At 40.7% G+C, this 16,651-nt stretch overlaps 1 protein-coding gene across 13 annotated transcripts in view; it reads right to left on the bottom strand.

Annotated features, from left to right (window-relative positions):
* Window positions 1-16,651, bottom strand: part of Macf1 (microtubule actin crosslinking factor 1) — a 345,150-nt gene that overhangs the window by 213,342 nt on the left and 115,157 nt on the right. The window contains exon 1 of one of the 13 annotated variants that reach the window (XM_060379625.1): window positions 7,747-7,807. The exons of the other annotated variants lie outside the window; for them this stretch is intronic. Within the exon in view, the coding sequence (XP_060235608.1) occupies window positions 7,747-7,792 (46 nt within the window). The 5' untranslated portion in view covers window positions 7,793-7,807. Of the gene's footprint in view, window positions 1-7,746; window positions 7,808-16,651 lie in introns of those variants that run through there. 13 annotated transcript variants of the gene reach the window in all.

Raw genomic sequence — 16,651 nt, 5'->3', positions numbered from 1 at the left:
AGGAGAGAGAGGTGAAAAAGAACTACAATAAGCACAACTACAACAGTTAACAACTATGATAACTTCAACTGACAAAAACAAGGACTGACAAGTTGCTACATGAAGTTGCATCTGAAGTGAACTCAGAGAGGCAAGGTTATGATGGAGGGGAGGTATAATGGTGGTTGAAAGAGATAGAGGTGAGACTTGAAACTGATAGGGTGGGGCTGCAGAGACTGTGTGTTGGTATAGAGCACTTGTTGCTCTCACAGAGGACCTGAACTTGTTTCCCACATGATGACTCAAAGCCACTAACTCTAGTTCCAGGGGTCCAATGCCCTCTTCTAACCTCCTTGGACAACAGGTATACACTTGGTGCGTATGCATACAGGCAGGCAAAACACTTATATACATAAAATAAGTATTTCTTTCTTAAAAACCTGATAGATGGCCTGGCCCAAATCATGACCTTTCATGAGAAGCTTAAGAGCCCAACCTGTATAAAGGGGAATGACTGGAAGACTTTAAGTGCATAAGAAAAGAGCTTGCTGGCACTTTTATCTGCTTGAGAAGCCTCCTCATAGTTCACATAAGTCTCTTTATCTTCTCAGTTTTTATGGTACTTCTTGTGCTGATCACTCCATCAACACATTTAATCAGATAGAGTTCTGAACTTTTTCACATGCTTTTCCTTATATCACTAATGACAGAGACCATGCTTTACTTTTTTCCCTTTAAAGTGCCTAACGTTAAAGCTTTAAATAATAAGACCTAAAACAACAAAACAAAACCTTACATGGTTGGCCAAACCCATGATTATGATTGGTTAAAGCAGTAAGAGGGGGCATCCCATAAGAGATCAGAATCAAACTGAGTTCTATGCAAGACCCCAATTTCAGCCGGGCACGGTGGTGTACACCTGTAATCCCAGCACTCAGGAAGCAGAAGCACTCAGATCTTCTGTGAGTTCGAGGCCAGCCTGGTCTACAAAGTCCAGGACAGCCAGGGCTACACAGAGAACCTCGTCTCGAAAAAAAAAACCAAAACCAAAACAAAACAAACAAAAAGAACCCAATTTCATACATAAACCTCCTCAAACTTCAATAAGTATCAGCTGCATGCTAGGACATACAGCCACAATGGAAAAATTAGAGCTAGCACATTCCGAATGCTACATTTTCACTCACAGCAGACTCTTTATCCTCACTTTGAAGACACAGGCTTTTTATTGTATTGTCTGCTTTTATAAATTTCATTTACAAAAAGTATACATTCAGAGCAAGGTGTAATAGCACATACCCTAGTGCTTAGGAAATGAAGCAGGAGGATTCTGAGTTCAGGGCCTGCCTAGACTACAGAGAGAGACTCTGTCTGAAAAATAAGCACAACAAAATATTTATCTGTGTTACTATCACAGATAGAAAATAAAAAGTAAACAGAATTCCTTTTAATCTCATCACAATTTTTAAGGAGTGGGATTTTATTAGATTTTTTTTTTTTCTTTTTTAAGGCAAGATCTCATAGAGCCCTGGCTGGCCTTAAATTTCTCATGCTGCCTCCATCTACCAGGTGCTGGGAATACAGTAATGTACCAACATTTTCTGCTTCTCTCTTAAATTCTCTGCAGTAAAAGATAATGGTCAAGCATTCCTTTACTTTCCTCCAACCCCCAAGATAGAGTATCACTACATAGCCCAGGTTGGCCTTGAACTGGGAATTCTGCTTCATGGATGCACCACACACCTGGTTTCCTTTTCCTTTTAAACAATCCACACCTTGTATCTGCGGTTACATTCTACTCTAGTTTTCCTCCTCCTCTGGCTGTTCCTTTTCTTCTGCTCACTCTTTAAATGTTTACTCATGCTTAGTCCTTTTTCGTTTATTCTACATTATAGTTTCTTAAAGTGTCTATGGACCAAAGACTCTATTTTGGAGATAGTGTTCATAAAATACTTAAAATTATATGCAAAAATTTTGGTGTTATGTGTGCTGGGGGGATATGTAGCTTTTCAAAACAAAGTTACAAACACCTGTCATTTACACGTATTTCCACTGGACTCAACTGCAACCTATACAGCAGTAATTCCCAAATCCCTATCTTCAGCTCAGGCCTTTAATCCAAACACTACTCTTGTATATTTAAATTGCCTTCTAAGCATTTCGTGTCATACTCATCTGAAATTCAACTTGTCTAGAATTAAATTCTCCAGCTAGGTATACAGCTGAGTGGCAGAGTACTTGTTTGTCATGTATGAGGCTCTGGGTTCAATCCTCAGTATCCGGAGTCAGGGAGTGGGGGTGAAGCAAGCATACAGGCAAGAAAGGGAGAGAAGGAAGGAAACAGGCAGGCAAGATGCGAAAAGCAGCAGCAATAGACCACTAATCTTTTTAAAAGATCTAGTTAGTATTTCAATCATGGGGATATACGTGTATGGATATGTGCTTGTCTAAGTACAGGTGGTCACAGAGGCCAAAAGAAAAGAGGTGTTTGATCCCCTAGACCTGGATTTACAGGCATTGTGAGCCACTAGACATGAGTGCTGGGAATAGAATGTGGGTCCTTAACTACTGAGCCATCCCTTCAGGTCCCTAAACTCTTTCCTTCTCCTTGTTCTTAACAGGTTTTCCTGCTCTAAGCCATCAATGTTGCCTGCAGCATTTCTACCAAGACTGATCTTGTTACTGTTTTGATTTAGTGATCAGAAGTTAGGTGTGATCGTCACACCTATAATCCCAGCACTTAAGAGACTGGGGCAGTATGACTTTAGTATATTCACGGCTGTTTGGAGTGACAAAGTAAGAAATACAGACTCTTTCTGATGTTCAACAGCTCTATAAAGTAGCTACTATGCTAATTTATAGAACAATAAAGCCCAGCAATGACAAGCAACTTGCCTAAGATCACAGGACTCACATATTAACCCAACTCTACATAATGCTATCATAGTCTGATAGTCCCACTCAGGATAACATTCAACCTTTTTAGCTTATGATCTAAAGAGCCACTATTATATGATCCCTGTCTGTTATCCATTCTTTTTCACTCTTTCATAAAAATTTCCTTCCAACCCATATATATATATATTCCAGTAATGCTCAGCAAGGCTTCTTACTTTTTCCAAAGTCACACATTAACTAGTAAGATATGAATTTCTGTTTGCTATATTCTAAATCATTAATTTGAAGTTACTACACGTATTGTCTCTGTGGAATTATTACACAAGCAAGCACAATAATGCCCCATATAATCAAGGGGAAAGGAGTAATGTGAACTATCATGATGCTAGAGATTCACAAAGAACATCTATCATCAAGGATTAGTAATGCCAAGAAAGTCTTTAGGGGAATTACTTAGGATTATAGGGAAAAAATAATCCTAGAATCTTCAATGCAAAATTAAAATTTTCCCTATATTTAAGAAAGCTTTATCTGTATTAATAATAATTATCCGGATTACTAGAAATCAGAAAATACAGGACTAAAGAAAAATACCAGGTGGCCGAGGAAATGGCTAAGTGTGTAAGAGCATATGTGTGCAAGTACGTACGAAGACCTGAGTTTTAATCCTCAGCACCCACATAAAAGCTGGGCATGGATGCTTACCTATAATCCCAGCACGGGGGACACAGAAACAGATATATCCCCAGAGCTCCTTGGCCAGCCAGCCTAGCCAAAATGCAGAGCTTCAGGCTCAGAAACAGATCCTATTTCAAAAATAAGATGGAGAGCAATAAAGGAAGACGCCTACCATCCTCCTCTGACCTATAGATGCCTGTGTATTGGCTAGGCACACCCACATGCACATACACCAACAGTACACACACACACACACACACACACACATGCCAGGACAGTAGAATCTGTAATTAGCATGCTTGAGACCCAGACTTTGATTTTTAGCACCGCACCCACCCCACCAAAAGGAAAATGGTAGGAGGGAAAAAAGGAGAGGGAAAGGCCAAGAAGGGATAGAAAAAAGGAGCCAGGGTAGCCAGAGTGGTAGAGAGAGGGAGAGAGAGAGAGAGGACAAGTTGTAGGGAGTAAAACAGAACAGGAAAAGGCAATGTTTTCTAGAATATTCACTGAAGTGTTGGATTCATGAGGGCTAAATATTTTGAAAAAAGGAGCCAGGGTAGCCACAGTGGTAGAGAGAGGGAGAGAGAGAGAGAGGGGGGACAAGTTGTAGGGAGTAAAACAGAACAGGAAAAAGCAATGTTTTCTAGAATATTCACTGAAGTGTTGGATTCATGAGGGCTAAATATTTTGAAAAAAGGAGCCAGGGTAGCCACAGTGGTAGAGAGAGGGAGAGAGAGAGAGAGGGGGGACAAGTTGTAGGGAGTAAAACAGAACAGGAAAAGGCAATGTTTTCTAGAATATTCACTGAAGTGTTGGATTCATGAGGGCTAAATATTTTATAGCTACAGAGACACTGTTTTAAGAAACCTCAAAAAATATCTTGAGGAAATTGAGGTATGAGAGGCTGGAGAAATGGCTGGGTGGTTTAGAGCACTTGTTGCTCTTGCAGGTTCAATTCCTAGGACCCACACAATGGCTCACAACCATGTGTGTAATTCCAGTTTCAGGAGATCTGATGCCTTCTTCTGGCTTTTGGGGGACTAGACACACATATGGTATACATACATACATTTAGGCAAAACATTCATACACATAAGTGGGTGGATGACTGGACAGACAGACAACTTGAAGAAAGAAATTAAGGTAGAAGAGTAGACAAGATCACACAGAGGCAAGTGTGTAATTTGTATTATCAGTTTCTGGCCTGGATCTTTTCTTTTTATGATACTCTTTTCCCCCTTTTGAGTTTGAGTATAATCTATAAACGAGGGGGTTAGGCTAGACCAATAGCTGCTAATACTGGTCTGTGAGCCAGCCATATCAAAATCATCTAAAGAGCTTAAAAAGTTCAAATTCAAGCAAACTGACTAAGGGCCATAGCTGCACCTCTAAGAAAGCCCAAGTGCTATAAATCGGACTTCCCTTCTCAGAAAAGAATCACAGACTGCAGGTAGAGTTAGGCCCGATTTAGGGAGAGCCATCTTCTCCAAAGAAACAAAGAGCTTCCAAAGTAATCCTCACTGCAGTGCCCAGGCATACAGTAACAAGTCTGACTTTCTATGAGAAGAACAGTGAGAAGCACACTTATCATACTATGAACATTTCATATCTTCCTACAATTACTAGCTAGTATTTATGAATGTGTATGGAAGACAGTACGCTAAGTACGTTAATATCATATACTCCTAACTACTCCATGAACTAGGACCTGTTTTAATCCTCTCTTAACAATGAGGAAATCAGGGCATAGAAAGATTAAGCAATTTTCTTAGTTTATGCGACCATTAAATGGCAGAGCAGCAAGCACTCGTAGATGGTTTCAACTGTGGCTCCTTTTCTTAACTATTAGGCTACAGAGCCTCTAGACCAGTGTTCTCAACCTGTGGTTCATGACCCCTTTGGGAGTAAAATGACCCTTTCACAGAGGTCACCTAAGACCAACAGAAAACAGATATTTACTCTATGATTCATAACAGTAGCAAAATTACAGTTATGAAGTAGCAACAAATATAATTTTATGGTTGGGGGTCACAATAAGATGAACTGTATTAAAGGGTCACAGCATTAGGAAGGTGGAGAACCACCGCTCTAGAGAATTAAGGGATGGAAGAGTAAAAAATTTTGCCTTAAATTCAGTGAAGATTCTGTACTTTCTTACATTTGTTGGTTAGTTACAAAAAAGGGACCTTTGGGCTCTGAGTTTATCTCCAAGTACTTTGAAATGCAGATCATTCTTTTGAGGTCCCAGAAGGAATTCTCTGCAAAGATAAAAAGAACTAGACACCTAAGCAATAAGCACCTAAAACTGCTTCTCCTTGTTCCATAAATATGGTACAGTTTATGCCTCAAAAATCACCTCAGTCTTTGGGAGCACTGAAGGGACCCTGAAGACAGGAGAGATCAGAATCTTACCTCTGTTCCTCTCCTCTAGATTTCTTCTCAGGGTCGCTCTGGATCAAACCACCAGTAATTTCAATTAGGAAAATCAACCCAAACTATATCACACTTTTTTTGTTCCATTTTAAGAAAATCAAAAGACACAGTATCTTATTGACCAGCAAACTTCCCAAATTAATTAGAAATCTAACATGCCCTGTCGTGGTGCACACCTTTAATCCCCACACTCTGGAGGCAGAGGAAGGCAGATCTTTGAGTTCATGGCCAGGCTGGTCTACAGATCTGAGTTTAAGGACAGTCTCGAAAAACCGAAAGAAGACCAAGTAATAACAATGTCTTCATAAAACAAAGGGTATTTTAATGTAAAAGTAGGAGGACAATTTCAGAGTAAAGGACGGTTTTTGGTTTGCTTTGGTTTGATTTTGTAAAGAAGAGTTAGTTTAGCTCTATGAAATACACAAGTTTTAGCTTTTTCATTTCACTGAGAATTGGGGAATTGCTTTCAGGCTGGCACCAGTCTCTATACCCAACAGGAAATGTATAACCAAAAAAACTAGACCACTTGGTCAAAGTCACAAAAAATTATTTAATGAGCTCCTCTCCCTGCCAAAGAACCTAAGCAACAGCTAACAGGCCTACTACTCCCTGACCTTCAACAGATTCTGTCCCCAAATCATCCAAAATGTGTTTCTCTAGCTTAGCTAGAAAGAAAGGAAAAAAAAAAAAAAGTAAAACAACTAGCAATAGGAGGCCCCAAAGAGGAAACTTAGGCCATGACTCTTCCCTCCCCCCAGAGGTGAACTCCCTAACCAACCAACTTCTGCTAAAAATACCCTGGCTTTGAGCTCTCTGAAACATAACTAAAAGTGGCTTCCTGACACAGACAGATAGATGCATGAATTAACACTCCATAAAACAGCCTCCGCCCAAAGCTTGGGCTCTTAATTGCCCTACATGCCAAAGACAGTCCCCAGGAAGTGGGGAACCCAGGTCCATTCCACTCAACATTTCAAAAGCCCAAAAGTTGTGTAACACCTGCAGGACTTCAAAGGAGGTACATTCCAATGAGTCAAAAAGCACGAGGGCTGTAAGGGGAAAAAAAAAAAAAAAACCTTTACATACTAACCCATGCAGCACATGCGGCAGACCAGGTGGGCGTTGAACTCATGCTCGTCTTGGTAACTGGGCCACATGGCTCCACTGGCCCCACCTAAGAAAATCGAGTCCCAGAGGACTTTGAGCTAGTGGCTTCTGCACCCTCTGCAGCTCCTCAAAGTGGGCTTAAAGGTGAATAGAAACAGCCAAAGAGCTGTACGACGGCGTACACACAGAAAGAACAGAACAGAGAAGTGACTCCACCTACAACTTCCTACTGACCGCCTTCTTCCCTTGAGGTCATAGAGGAAGCTCCTCCCTAGATCACTTCCAAAGGCTGGGTCCAGGTCTTCAGGTAGAGAACATTCTATTCGAAAGTGGCACCAGCTCACTTTGTTGATTTCCAGATCAACAAAGCATGAAGAGGTGGGAGCTTCATATGCAATTAAATAAGTCTAAGAAGAAAGAAGCTGGCCTTTGAATTTGCAGAGCTGAAGCTTTTGACCTAGTGCATTTTAGACAGTTGCAGGTGAGCTAAATGGCTTACTGCCGAGTCAGGGACAGTGCATCCGTTGCCCAACAACCTGCTCTTGGGCTTGCCTCTTGTCAGGCAAAAGCACATCTGAAATGTTAGCCAACTGAGAAGGTCACTAACAAGACTCCCTAGGTTCCAAAGGGAGATTCATTCCCCCAACTTACAGTTGCCCAAAACTTTTGATTCCAACTTCTTTGTAAAACAGCCCATCCCAAGCTAGTGCCGATCAGCTTAGCAGACTTCATCAGCTTCAGACATACAACTTGCTTGCTGCTCCATTCCTTCCCCTCATCCAGCCAGAAATGACATCACAAAGCCCACTCCCTTTCCTATATTCTCTCGCTTTTTCTTCACAGTCACTGTACTAACTCAGCCATGCCAGAAATCCCTCTATCTGTCAGTGGAAGGCTGCTTGCTCGTTTGTCCAACTTGTTTTCGAGTCCTGACTAATTGTACCAGACACTGGAATGCTGAAAAAGCACACACAATGAATGGCTTTTTCATTCAGATGGCCCAGCCCATCTTTGCCTCTTCATGATTCTGACCCTATCCCTGCAGCAGATGTCAAGAAACACTCCAATTCTGCCCCTCACCTCTCAGAGGCGGGCTTCTGATGTGTCCCTAATCACCACTCTCTGCTCCAGCTCCCTAAATAGAACACCTTCTTTAGGCTAATGCTGCTTTCAATCCTGTTCCCGAAGACAGGCGAGGGGGAGGAGTTGGTACCCAGGACAGCAAGGTTATAAGTCTCCCAAGCGACCACAGGTGGAAAAAGTAAACAAGAGCTTGCCAACTGGGGCCACAGTTTTAAAAGCTCTGTTACCTCCTCAGTCATTGACAAGTTCCTTCACTCCCACCTACAAATTGCCAGCTAGCTCTATTCCCCTGACTAAGCTTAGTCACCTTCACCACCCGTGACCTGTACACCGTGCATACCCCATCTATACTCCTCAGCCTAGGAGAGGAAGAATCCTCCTAGAAGTTACCTTGTTTTGGGAAAAGGAATGTGTAAGAGAAAGGAAAGAGAAAAAAGAGAGAATATTTTCCGAGTCATATTTAGTAATCTTTTCCTTTATCAAATTCAAATCCTCTGAGCTCAAACGACTATCCTCTATCTTCAAACCCCAGTTTCTAGCAGCTAGAAAGTATTCGGTAATCGGTAATCTACGCTAAACCTAGCTGACCATCTACTGTGACTACGGAGTTGCAGAGCATGAATGGGCTGAGAGCTTTAACTTTATCTAACCACATTAACAATTCTCTAAGAAAAGCACCATTACCATTTTAGAGATAAAATATACTGACAGAAGAGGTTAACAAGTAAACACATAGTTATCTGTCCAGCTCCAAAGCTGTGTCTTTTATTATACCCGTCTCTGAAAGGAACCAAACCAGAATTATTAAGGAATTATAATATTTCTCAGAAAATTAAGAAATAAGAACTCGCGGGGCTGGAGAGATGGCTCAGTGGTTAAGAGCACTGTCTGCTCTTCCAAAGGTCATGAGTTCAATTCCCAGCAACCACATGGTGGCTCATAACCATCTATAATGTGAACTGATTCCCTCTTCTGGCAGGTGTAAATGCAGATAGAACACTCATAAAATAAATAAATCTTAAAAAAAAAAAAAAAAAAAAAACAACTAAAAAAAAAAAAGAAATAAGAACTCTAAAGCATACTTATGGTGCATACTTACAATGCCAGCAATAAGGAAGCGGTGGCAGAGTAACTGCTTCAAGTTCGAGGCTAGTCTGGATAACAAATGACACCCTGTCTCAAACTCTTGCCAACAAAAAGAAACTATGGCTGACTGAAGATTGAGATAGAGTACATCACAAATAATTTTGAAGTACCCAAAAATCAACATAACCATTACTGGTTAAGTTTGAAAATCAAAACTTGCCATCTCCTCATTCCCCTAGCATGCTGAACAACCTAAGGGCACTGAAGACCTAGACAGACTTCCCTTTTGGTTTCTAACACATCTCAGCTTCAGGAGGGAAGATGCTAGACAGAAGAGGGCGGGGCTGTGTTAGGATTGTCAGCCCTTAGTCTTTAGAAGATGGCAGCTGGTATGGTAATTCAGCCATTCTCATCTTTTCATGTTAAAGGCAGGAAAAGGTGAACTTACTGCTACCAGTAGATTTCACAAAGGCTCATTCAGCCCAATATTCCCACATACGGGCAGAAATTATGTAAACACTTACAGCTGTGACTTTCTTACAATAATACAGAAAACTGAGCTAACACACTAATTTTCTGATACCTCTGCCATCAGAGTGCTAGGATTAATGGCACGTGTCACCATATCTCGCTCTGTTAAATTCTTTGCCTCTACACTAAAATGTACTTTATCCCATTAACACATAGCAAGGTATTGTCTCCAAAATCTTTTGTGGAAAACTTATAATAATGAGGAGACAATTTCAAGACCCATATCATGTGTTTTTTTAAAAACTTACTAAAAAAAAAAAAAACAAAAAAAAAAAACAAAAAACCACCACAACATTATTTTACAAATAAAGAAACAAGGATGAACTAGGCTAGGGCTATTCAGCCAGGAGGAAGAACTCAGATAAAAACTGTGGCTCCAGGCACTCAACATGTTCTCGCCACAATTCCAGACCCCCCCAAGGCTAAGCCCAAATGATTGTAGAGCCTGAATTAAAACTTTAGTCTATTTTTTCTTCGCATACAGACTATAAATTTGAAGTTCACCTCCACAAATATTATGTATCACACTGGCACAAATCTAGAAAGAGATAAACAATTCTAGCTTGGTTAAAACATCTAATATTGAAGCCAATGAGATAGCTCAGTGGGTAAAGGCACTTACACACATGAACAAGCATGGTTCCTGTCATGGCTTATAGCTACTACTACATTAATCTTTTCATTTATTAATTCCTGTACTATTTACTGACACCTATCATGTCTCACACAGTTGAGATACTGAAATGTGTATCTTCTCAAAGGTCTTACAGTCTAAGATGGCCACGTAGATTTGAGTAAATAGTATGCAGAGTGCCATTGGAGCACAGGATAGGGTCACTCTTATTTTATTCCACTCGATAAAAATTGCCCAGGGGCAGAAACTGCCTACTCTTGTGGACAAGCACCAAGAAAACCAGTTGAAAACAGGATGTGGGCACTAAAATATTTAACTAACTAGAGTATTAGGTGCTTGTGAGGCTAATGAACCAAAAAGTGCCAGAAGAGTGCAAATCATAAAATCTCTTTTCATGTCATGGCGAAAAACTTTCTTCAACAAGCAAGCAACAAGGAAGCATAAATAGATTTTAAACAGGAGAGTAACACAAACAACTCTGCATTTGAAACTGATGATGATATGTATGGTGTGTGACCTTGTGGATGCCATTGAGTGCATGTGGATGTCAGGGGACATCTTTGTGGAGGTGGTTCTCACCTTCCACCCTTACAGGGACTCTGGGGACCTCTCAGGTCACCAGGCTTGCATAGCAACTGCCTTCAATTGCTGAGCCATCTTTAGCCCAACTCTGTATTTTAGAAAGCTCATTCTAGCTACCATTAGGACACAGAATGGGATCAAATTGATTGGGTGGTGGGGTGCATTCAGCAGAACTAGAGGAATAACAGAAGATTCAAGACAGCAATAAAATTTGAGAATAAGAAAATATGTGAATGTAAATGTTGACAGGATTCTTAAAATGTGAATAGTTGAAAATATTTAAATTTCTAAATACTGAGTGTTTATAAACTGTCATTGCCTTCTCATATCTTATCTTCTAAAGAGATGATGACTTGAGAGTCTGGCTCTAAAAGCTGTGTACTTATGACCTATAACCAGATCTCACTCCCAGCAATTTCTTCTCCATCTTTCTGCTGTACTCTACCATACAACACACACACACACACACACACACACACACACACACAGAGAGAGAGAGCGCTATCACATTTTCAAAATAAAAACAATAAACTTAATTGTCCAAAGAAAATACTAGAATATCAAAAAATTAGGAAATCACACAGTAATGAAAAGGGAAGGTAGTGATTTTCAAAATAAGTTAGCCTGATACTTAAAAGAGGAAGCAGATGATCTTTGCAAGGAAGAATTTGAACTAAGCCTTTTGACAAATGTAAAACTAAGTAGGACATTGCATCAGTTAATGCATATGAACCCTTCTGCTCCTTAAAGCAAAACCTAACACTCTATCCACTCCAAGGGCCTGTGCGGTAAAATACCTACACAATGAGGATTTACCAGAACATGGGGTCCAAGAACTGTAAAGGAACTTTACAGTTGAGCTAGTCAAGCAATATTCACTTCTGACATAATACTTTTGTTTGTTTTGGAGTGTTTTGTTTTGTTTTGTTTGAGACAGAATCTCAATCTGTAGCTCTGGCTGTCCCAGAGCTCACTATGTAGACCAGGCTGACCTCAAACTCACAAAGATCCAAGTATCTCTGCCTCCCAAGTGCTGGAATTAAAGCCTTTTTTGTTTGTTTGTTTGGTTGGTTGGTTGGTTGGTTGTTTTTTTTAGACAGGATCTCTCTATGTAGTCCTGACTATCCATGAACTTTCTATGAACATCAGGCTGGCCTTGAACTCAGAGATCTACCTGTACCACTATGCTTGGCTCATGACACTTTTTACTCTGGTGGTGCATGCCTGTAATTCCAGCATTTGGGAAGATCATCGAAGCACACTGGCCTAGACAAAGAGACTATCTTAAAAACCCAATGGGGAGGGGGTGGGAGAACATATTGAGCTCATAATAAGAACACTTAAAAAGTAACATAAATCAATTTATGTTCAAATTTTCATTATTTATTTTAAAGCAAAATGATGGTACTAATTAGATAATTTTGATTGTTGGAGTTAATTATAGTCTTATCAGACTCAGTATCTGGCTTATTTCTATGTTGTGTCTTATTGAAAATATTCAATTTTTTTTTTTTAAGGACTGGTGCATACAAATAAATAGAAGCAAACATGGGGCCAAAGAGATCGCTTGGTGGTTAAGAGCACTTGTTGCTATTGTAAAGGACCTGGGTTTTGTGCCTAGCACCCACACAATGGCCCGCACAATCTATACTCCAGTTTCAGGAGATCCAATGCTCTCTTTAGACCATCAAGGGCACCAGGCATGCACCAGGAATTGTACATGCATATATGCAGGTAAAAGACTCATACAAATAAACAAAATAAAATAGCAATAAACATTATCACTATTTATCTGAAATAAACCAATATAAAATCTTAAAAGAATTGACTGTCTCAAAATTGACTGCCTTCAATATGAATACAAAAATGAGACAAGAAGAACAAAACGTTTCCATACACGAAACCAGTCTTATATCATCAGAAATTTAGTGTGTTACCTATACAATTATGGACTAAATAGCTGACTCATACAACTGAGCTTTGGCTGGAATGTATATGTCCCATTATATTCTAATTAAAAACAAAAATAGACCAGGTAAAAAAGACAATATTCCACCAGATGTGTGGCATATGTGTATAATCCCAGCATTTGAAAGCCTGAAACAGGAGAGTTTTAAATTTTCAATCAGAGACAGAGACAGAAAATGAGAATTTTCATGTTTTTCAGTATGTATATGTTTTTATGAGCAATACAAATAGGGATAGTGACGAAATTTTATTCTGGTCATGTCCATTCGGCAAGTAATAATTAGAGTGTACACATTTCAATGTACAATGTTTCAAAAAACATTTCAACAGACAAATGAAAATTGAAATGATAATAAAATTGGTCCAGAATCCCCTAAGTACTTCCATGGGTGATTTTGTATCCATTGTTTCCAAGTGAAAAGCCATCATCATCTAATTTTAAGGATAACTCAAACACAGTACATTCTCATTGCGGTATTAGTGCCAAAGCCATTTCACTTAATAAAAAGCTTTACAAGGCATTCTTTTAATTTTAATGTATTTTATGGTTGTTGAAGTTAATATTTTGAAACATAAAAACAAAAGTACTTAAAAAGGGGTCAATGGCTCTTAAATTCCATTGAAACATCCTATACTGAAGATTGAAGCTATTAACCAATCTCATTACCATAATGCACTAAACAGGAACGCAGCAGACTCCATCTAAATGTTATTTTCTTTTTACAAATGATAAAACATAGGCCCAAACATTGCCTACCCTTTTCTTTCTGTTTTGCAGTGTTAGGGACTGAACCCAAGGACTTATACTAGGCTAAATCCTGCATCTGTAGTTACTCCGAGACAAAGGCTCACTATATAGGCTGGCCTCAATCTCAATATCTCCCATCTTTACCTTTCTTAGTTCTAGAATTGTAGGTGTGTGAGACCAGGCCCAGACACCATTTCTTTCTAAGCTCAAATACAAGAACACTTTGTGGTACCCCCTTAAACACAGTACCATACAAAGACACATAATTGTAAATGTCTGATTCTGCAGATAGAGCCACACAACGAACCTGGATACTTAGCCAAAAGCTTTTTTGGGACTTACTGGAAAGGACACTGGGGAAATGACAGGATCTAATTCTAATTCTGTCAAGCATTCATGAACTTTTAATAGAAAGATAAGTAATAGGTCATCAAGTCCTCCATCTTAGCTTATGAGAGCATTAACAAGTACCCAAGTAGTCTAGTATGAAGCTGTGAGCTGGTTAACAGTGACAACACTAAAAGCACTGAGACCCAAGGGGACAAGGAAGCCTTATAACCCTCGCATACAGCAGCTCAGAATCAGCTGGACCTGAAGCTGGTCCCTACAGTTGGCAATTCGAAATCAATGGCATATAGCATAGCTAACAGCAATATCTGAAAAGATCTAGTGCCAGATTATCTGAGCCTGATTTCCTGGAGGAAAAAAAAAAAAAACAAAACATCAGCTTCCTCACACGTGTGCCTTAGGTATATTTAGATAGACTGTGAAATGCCCCAGAAAGGCACAGCATCTAGCATGGCAAGGAACAGCAGAGTATACCTCAGGAAGGACACCAAGCAGCCCCCTCCTTGTATTGCCCCTCCTCTTCTGCCTTAAATACACCACTCCTATACTTGAGAAGATGTTGACAGGGGCTGGAGAGATGGCCCAGTGGTTAAGCTGTCTGCTCTTCCAAAGGACCCACGTCCCAGCACCCACATGGCAGCTCACAACTAACTGTACACCTTCATACTAATGCACACAAAATAAAATTAAATAAATTATTAGAAGAAGGAAAATAGAAGAAAGAGGGAAGAAGAATGAGGTGATAGGGGTCCAAAGCTCCACTTGAGATAGAAAAAGCAAAGCAATTAAGGACTTGATCCTCTGAAGCAGGACACATGTTTAACAGTGGTCACTTCCCTTCAACTGTGAGTCCAGACATTGTCTCATCTATCCAGCACCCTTGGCCAGTGTCACAGAAGGAAAGAAGTCCGGGTCCCCTAAAGGACCCAGGACAGCCTCCTGAGTGTCTAAGTGTTCTTCTCTCCCCCTCCCTCTCTTCTTGCCCCAATCCTTCCTGACAGCACAGCAACTGAAGGGTACACTGGCCCTTTAAGGCAAACAAGCAAGTGGGACGCTCTCCCAGTCATCTACCACACCCTCAGAACCCCACAGAAGATTAAAGAAGGGAGACACCACATAGTTACCTGCCCTGTCCCTGGCACATCTCTTCCAGTACAGAACACCAGCAATTCCAAGAATGTGAGTCAAAATAAAGATGGTTGGCGGCAAATAAGAAGAATCTAAAAGAGGCATTTCCAGGCCAGTCCTTTCTCCTTCCTTGAGTTAGCCACAGGCGGAGCCCAGGGCTGCCTCTAGATGCCTTTCTCCTGAGGTTACTCCTGCCCCTTACTATCAGCTCAGCGGCAGAGGCAGATGCCCAGGCTTAATGTGGTCAGAAACTTCCTGGCAGCTTCTTCCATCTCGCCTTTGCGCATTTTTTCAGCAAACTACGGGACTAAAACTACACAGTGTGTCTCAGACAAAGCGCAGGAAACAACTGGTTGGCGGGGGAGGGGAAAGGGAAGGAGGAAGAAGAGTGAAAAGTCAGTGTCAAGCTGACTTAAACCTCTATCTTTGGCATCCTCCGGTCAGCTTAAACAAACCTCAGACTTTTCTACAAGAGGGGAGGGTGTCAGAGGACCAGAGGACGTCACTCTGAACTTTCCATTCCCCGCCTAGTTGGAATGCCAGACTTGAGGACGCAGGCAGAAGAAAAGAGCTACAGAAACACTGGAGCAGGGAGGAGGCAAAGTATACCAGAGCCTTGTCACAGTCAGAGAGCAACCCTTCCACAGCTAAAACCCTAGCGAAGTGCACGGAAAGAAGACTACACACAGACCCCAGCTCACAGACCCGAGCACCGGGCACCCACGGGGCAAACTGCTCTACAAGTACAGGCGGGGTACTTTTCAGGGATTGAGGAGAAAAAACAAAAACACAAACTTCCATCAGTTTGCGAGGGGGGGAGGGGCACACATAGCGGGAGGGACAAATATGGGAGGGAGGGTAATCAGGAACAAAATAATAGCAGAAAACTAAACCTGCCACCAAACAGGGCCTGCTTGCCAACCTGATGTGGGTACTGTAGCAGCAATTGACTCTTTACCACTGCACACACCAACCAGAATGGCCCAAATGAATAAACCTGATGATGCCAACTTCTGACACAAAGGCGGAATATACTGGAGGAGGGTATAAACTTCAACAACCACTTCAGAAAAGAGTTTGCAAATTCTTCTAAAGTTAACCACAAATACAAGCAACCTCACTAAGAACAATCTCACCAAATGAAAACAGAGGCTCACACAGAGACTTGTATATGAATGCAAAATAATAACTCAAATGTTTATCAATTGGTGAAGTTTTTAAAAAAGTGTAGTGTGTCCATACACAGAACTGCTATCCAATAAGAAGAAAGCTAGGGATGCATTCAGCCCTTGTACATACCCACAAGAGAAATCAAACACAAAAGGCTACATACTATAGGAACACAACAGAGATAAAAGCAAATGGGATGGGGGTGCACTACAAGAGCTAGTTCAAGAAAACTGCGGGGCGCTGGGAGTGTTCTACAGATAAGAATGGATCTGCTCTCA

This window comes from Meriones unguiculatus, chromosome 3 (genome assembly GCF_030254825.1).
Source record: "Meriones unguiculatus strain TT.TT164.6M chromosome 3, Bangor_MerUng_6.1, whole genome shotgun sequence".
NCBI classification, from domain to species: domain Eukaryota; kingdom Metazoa; phylum Chordata; class Mammalia; order Rodentia; family Muridae; genus Meriones; species Meriones unguiculatus.
The sequence above is the reverse complement of the archived record's forward strand: the minus strand, read 5'-3'. Positions and strand labels throughout refer to the sequence as shown.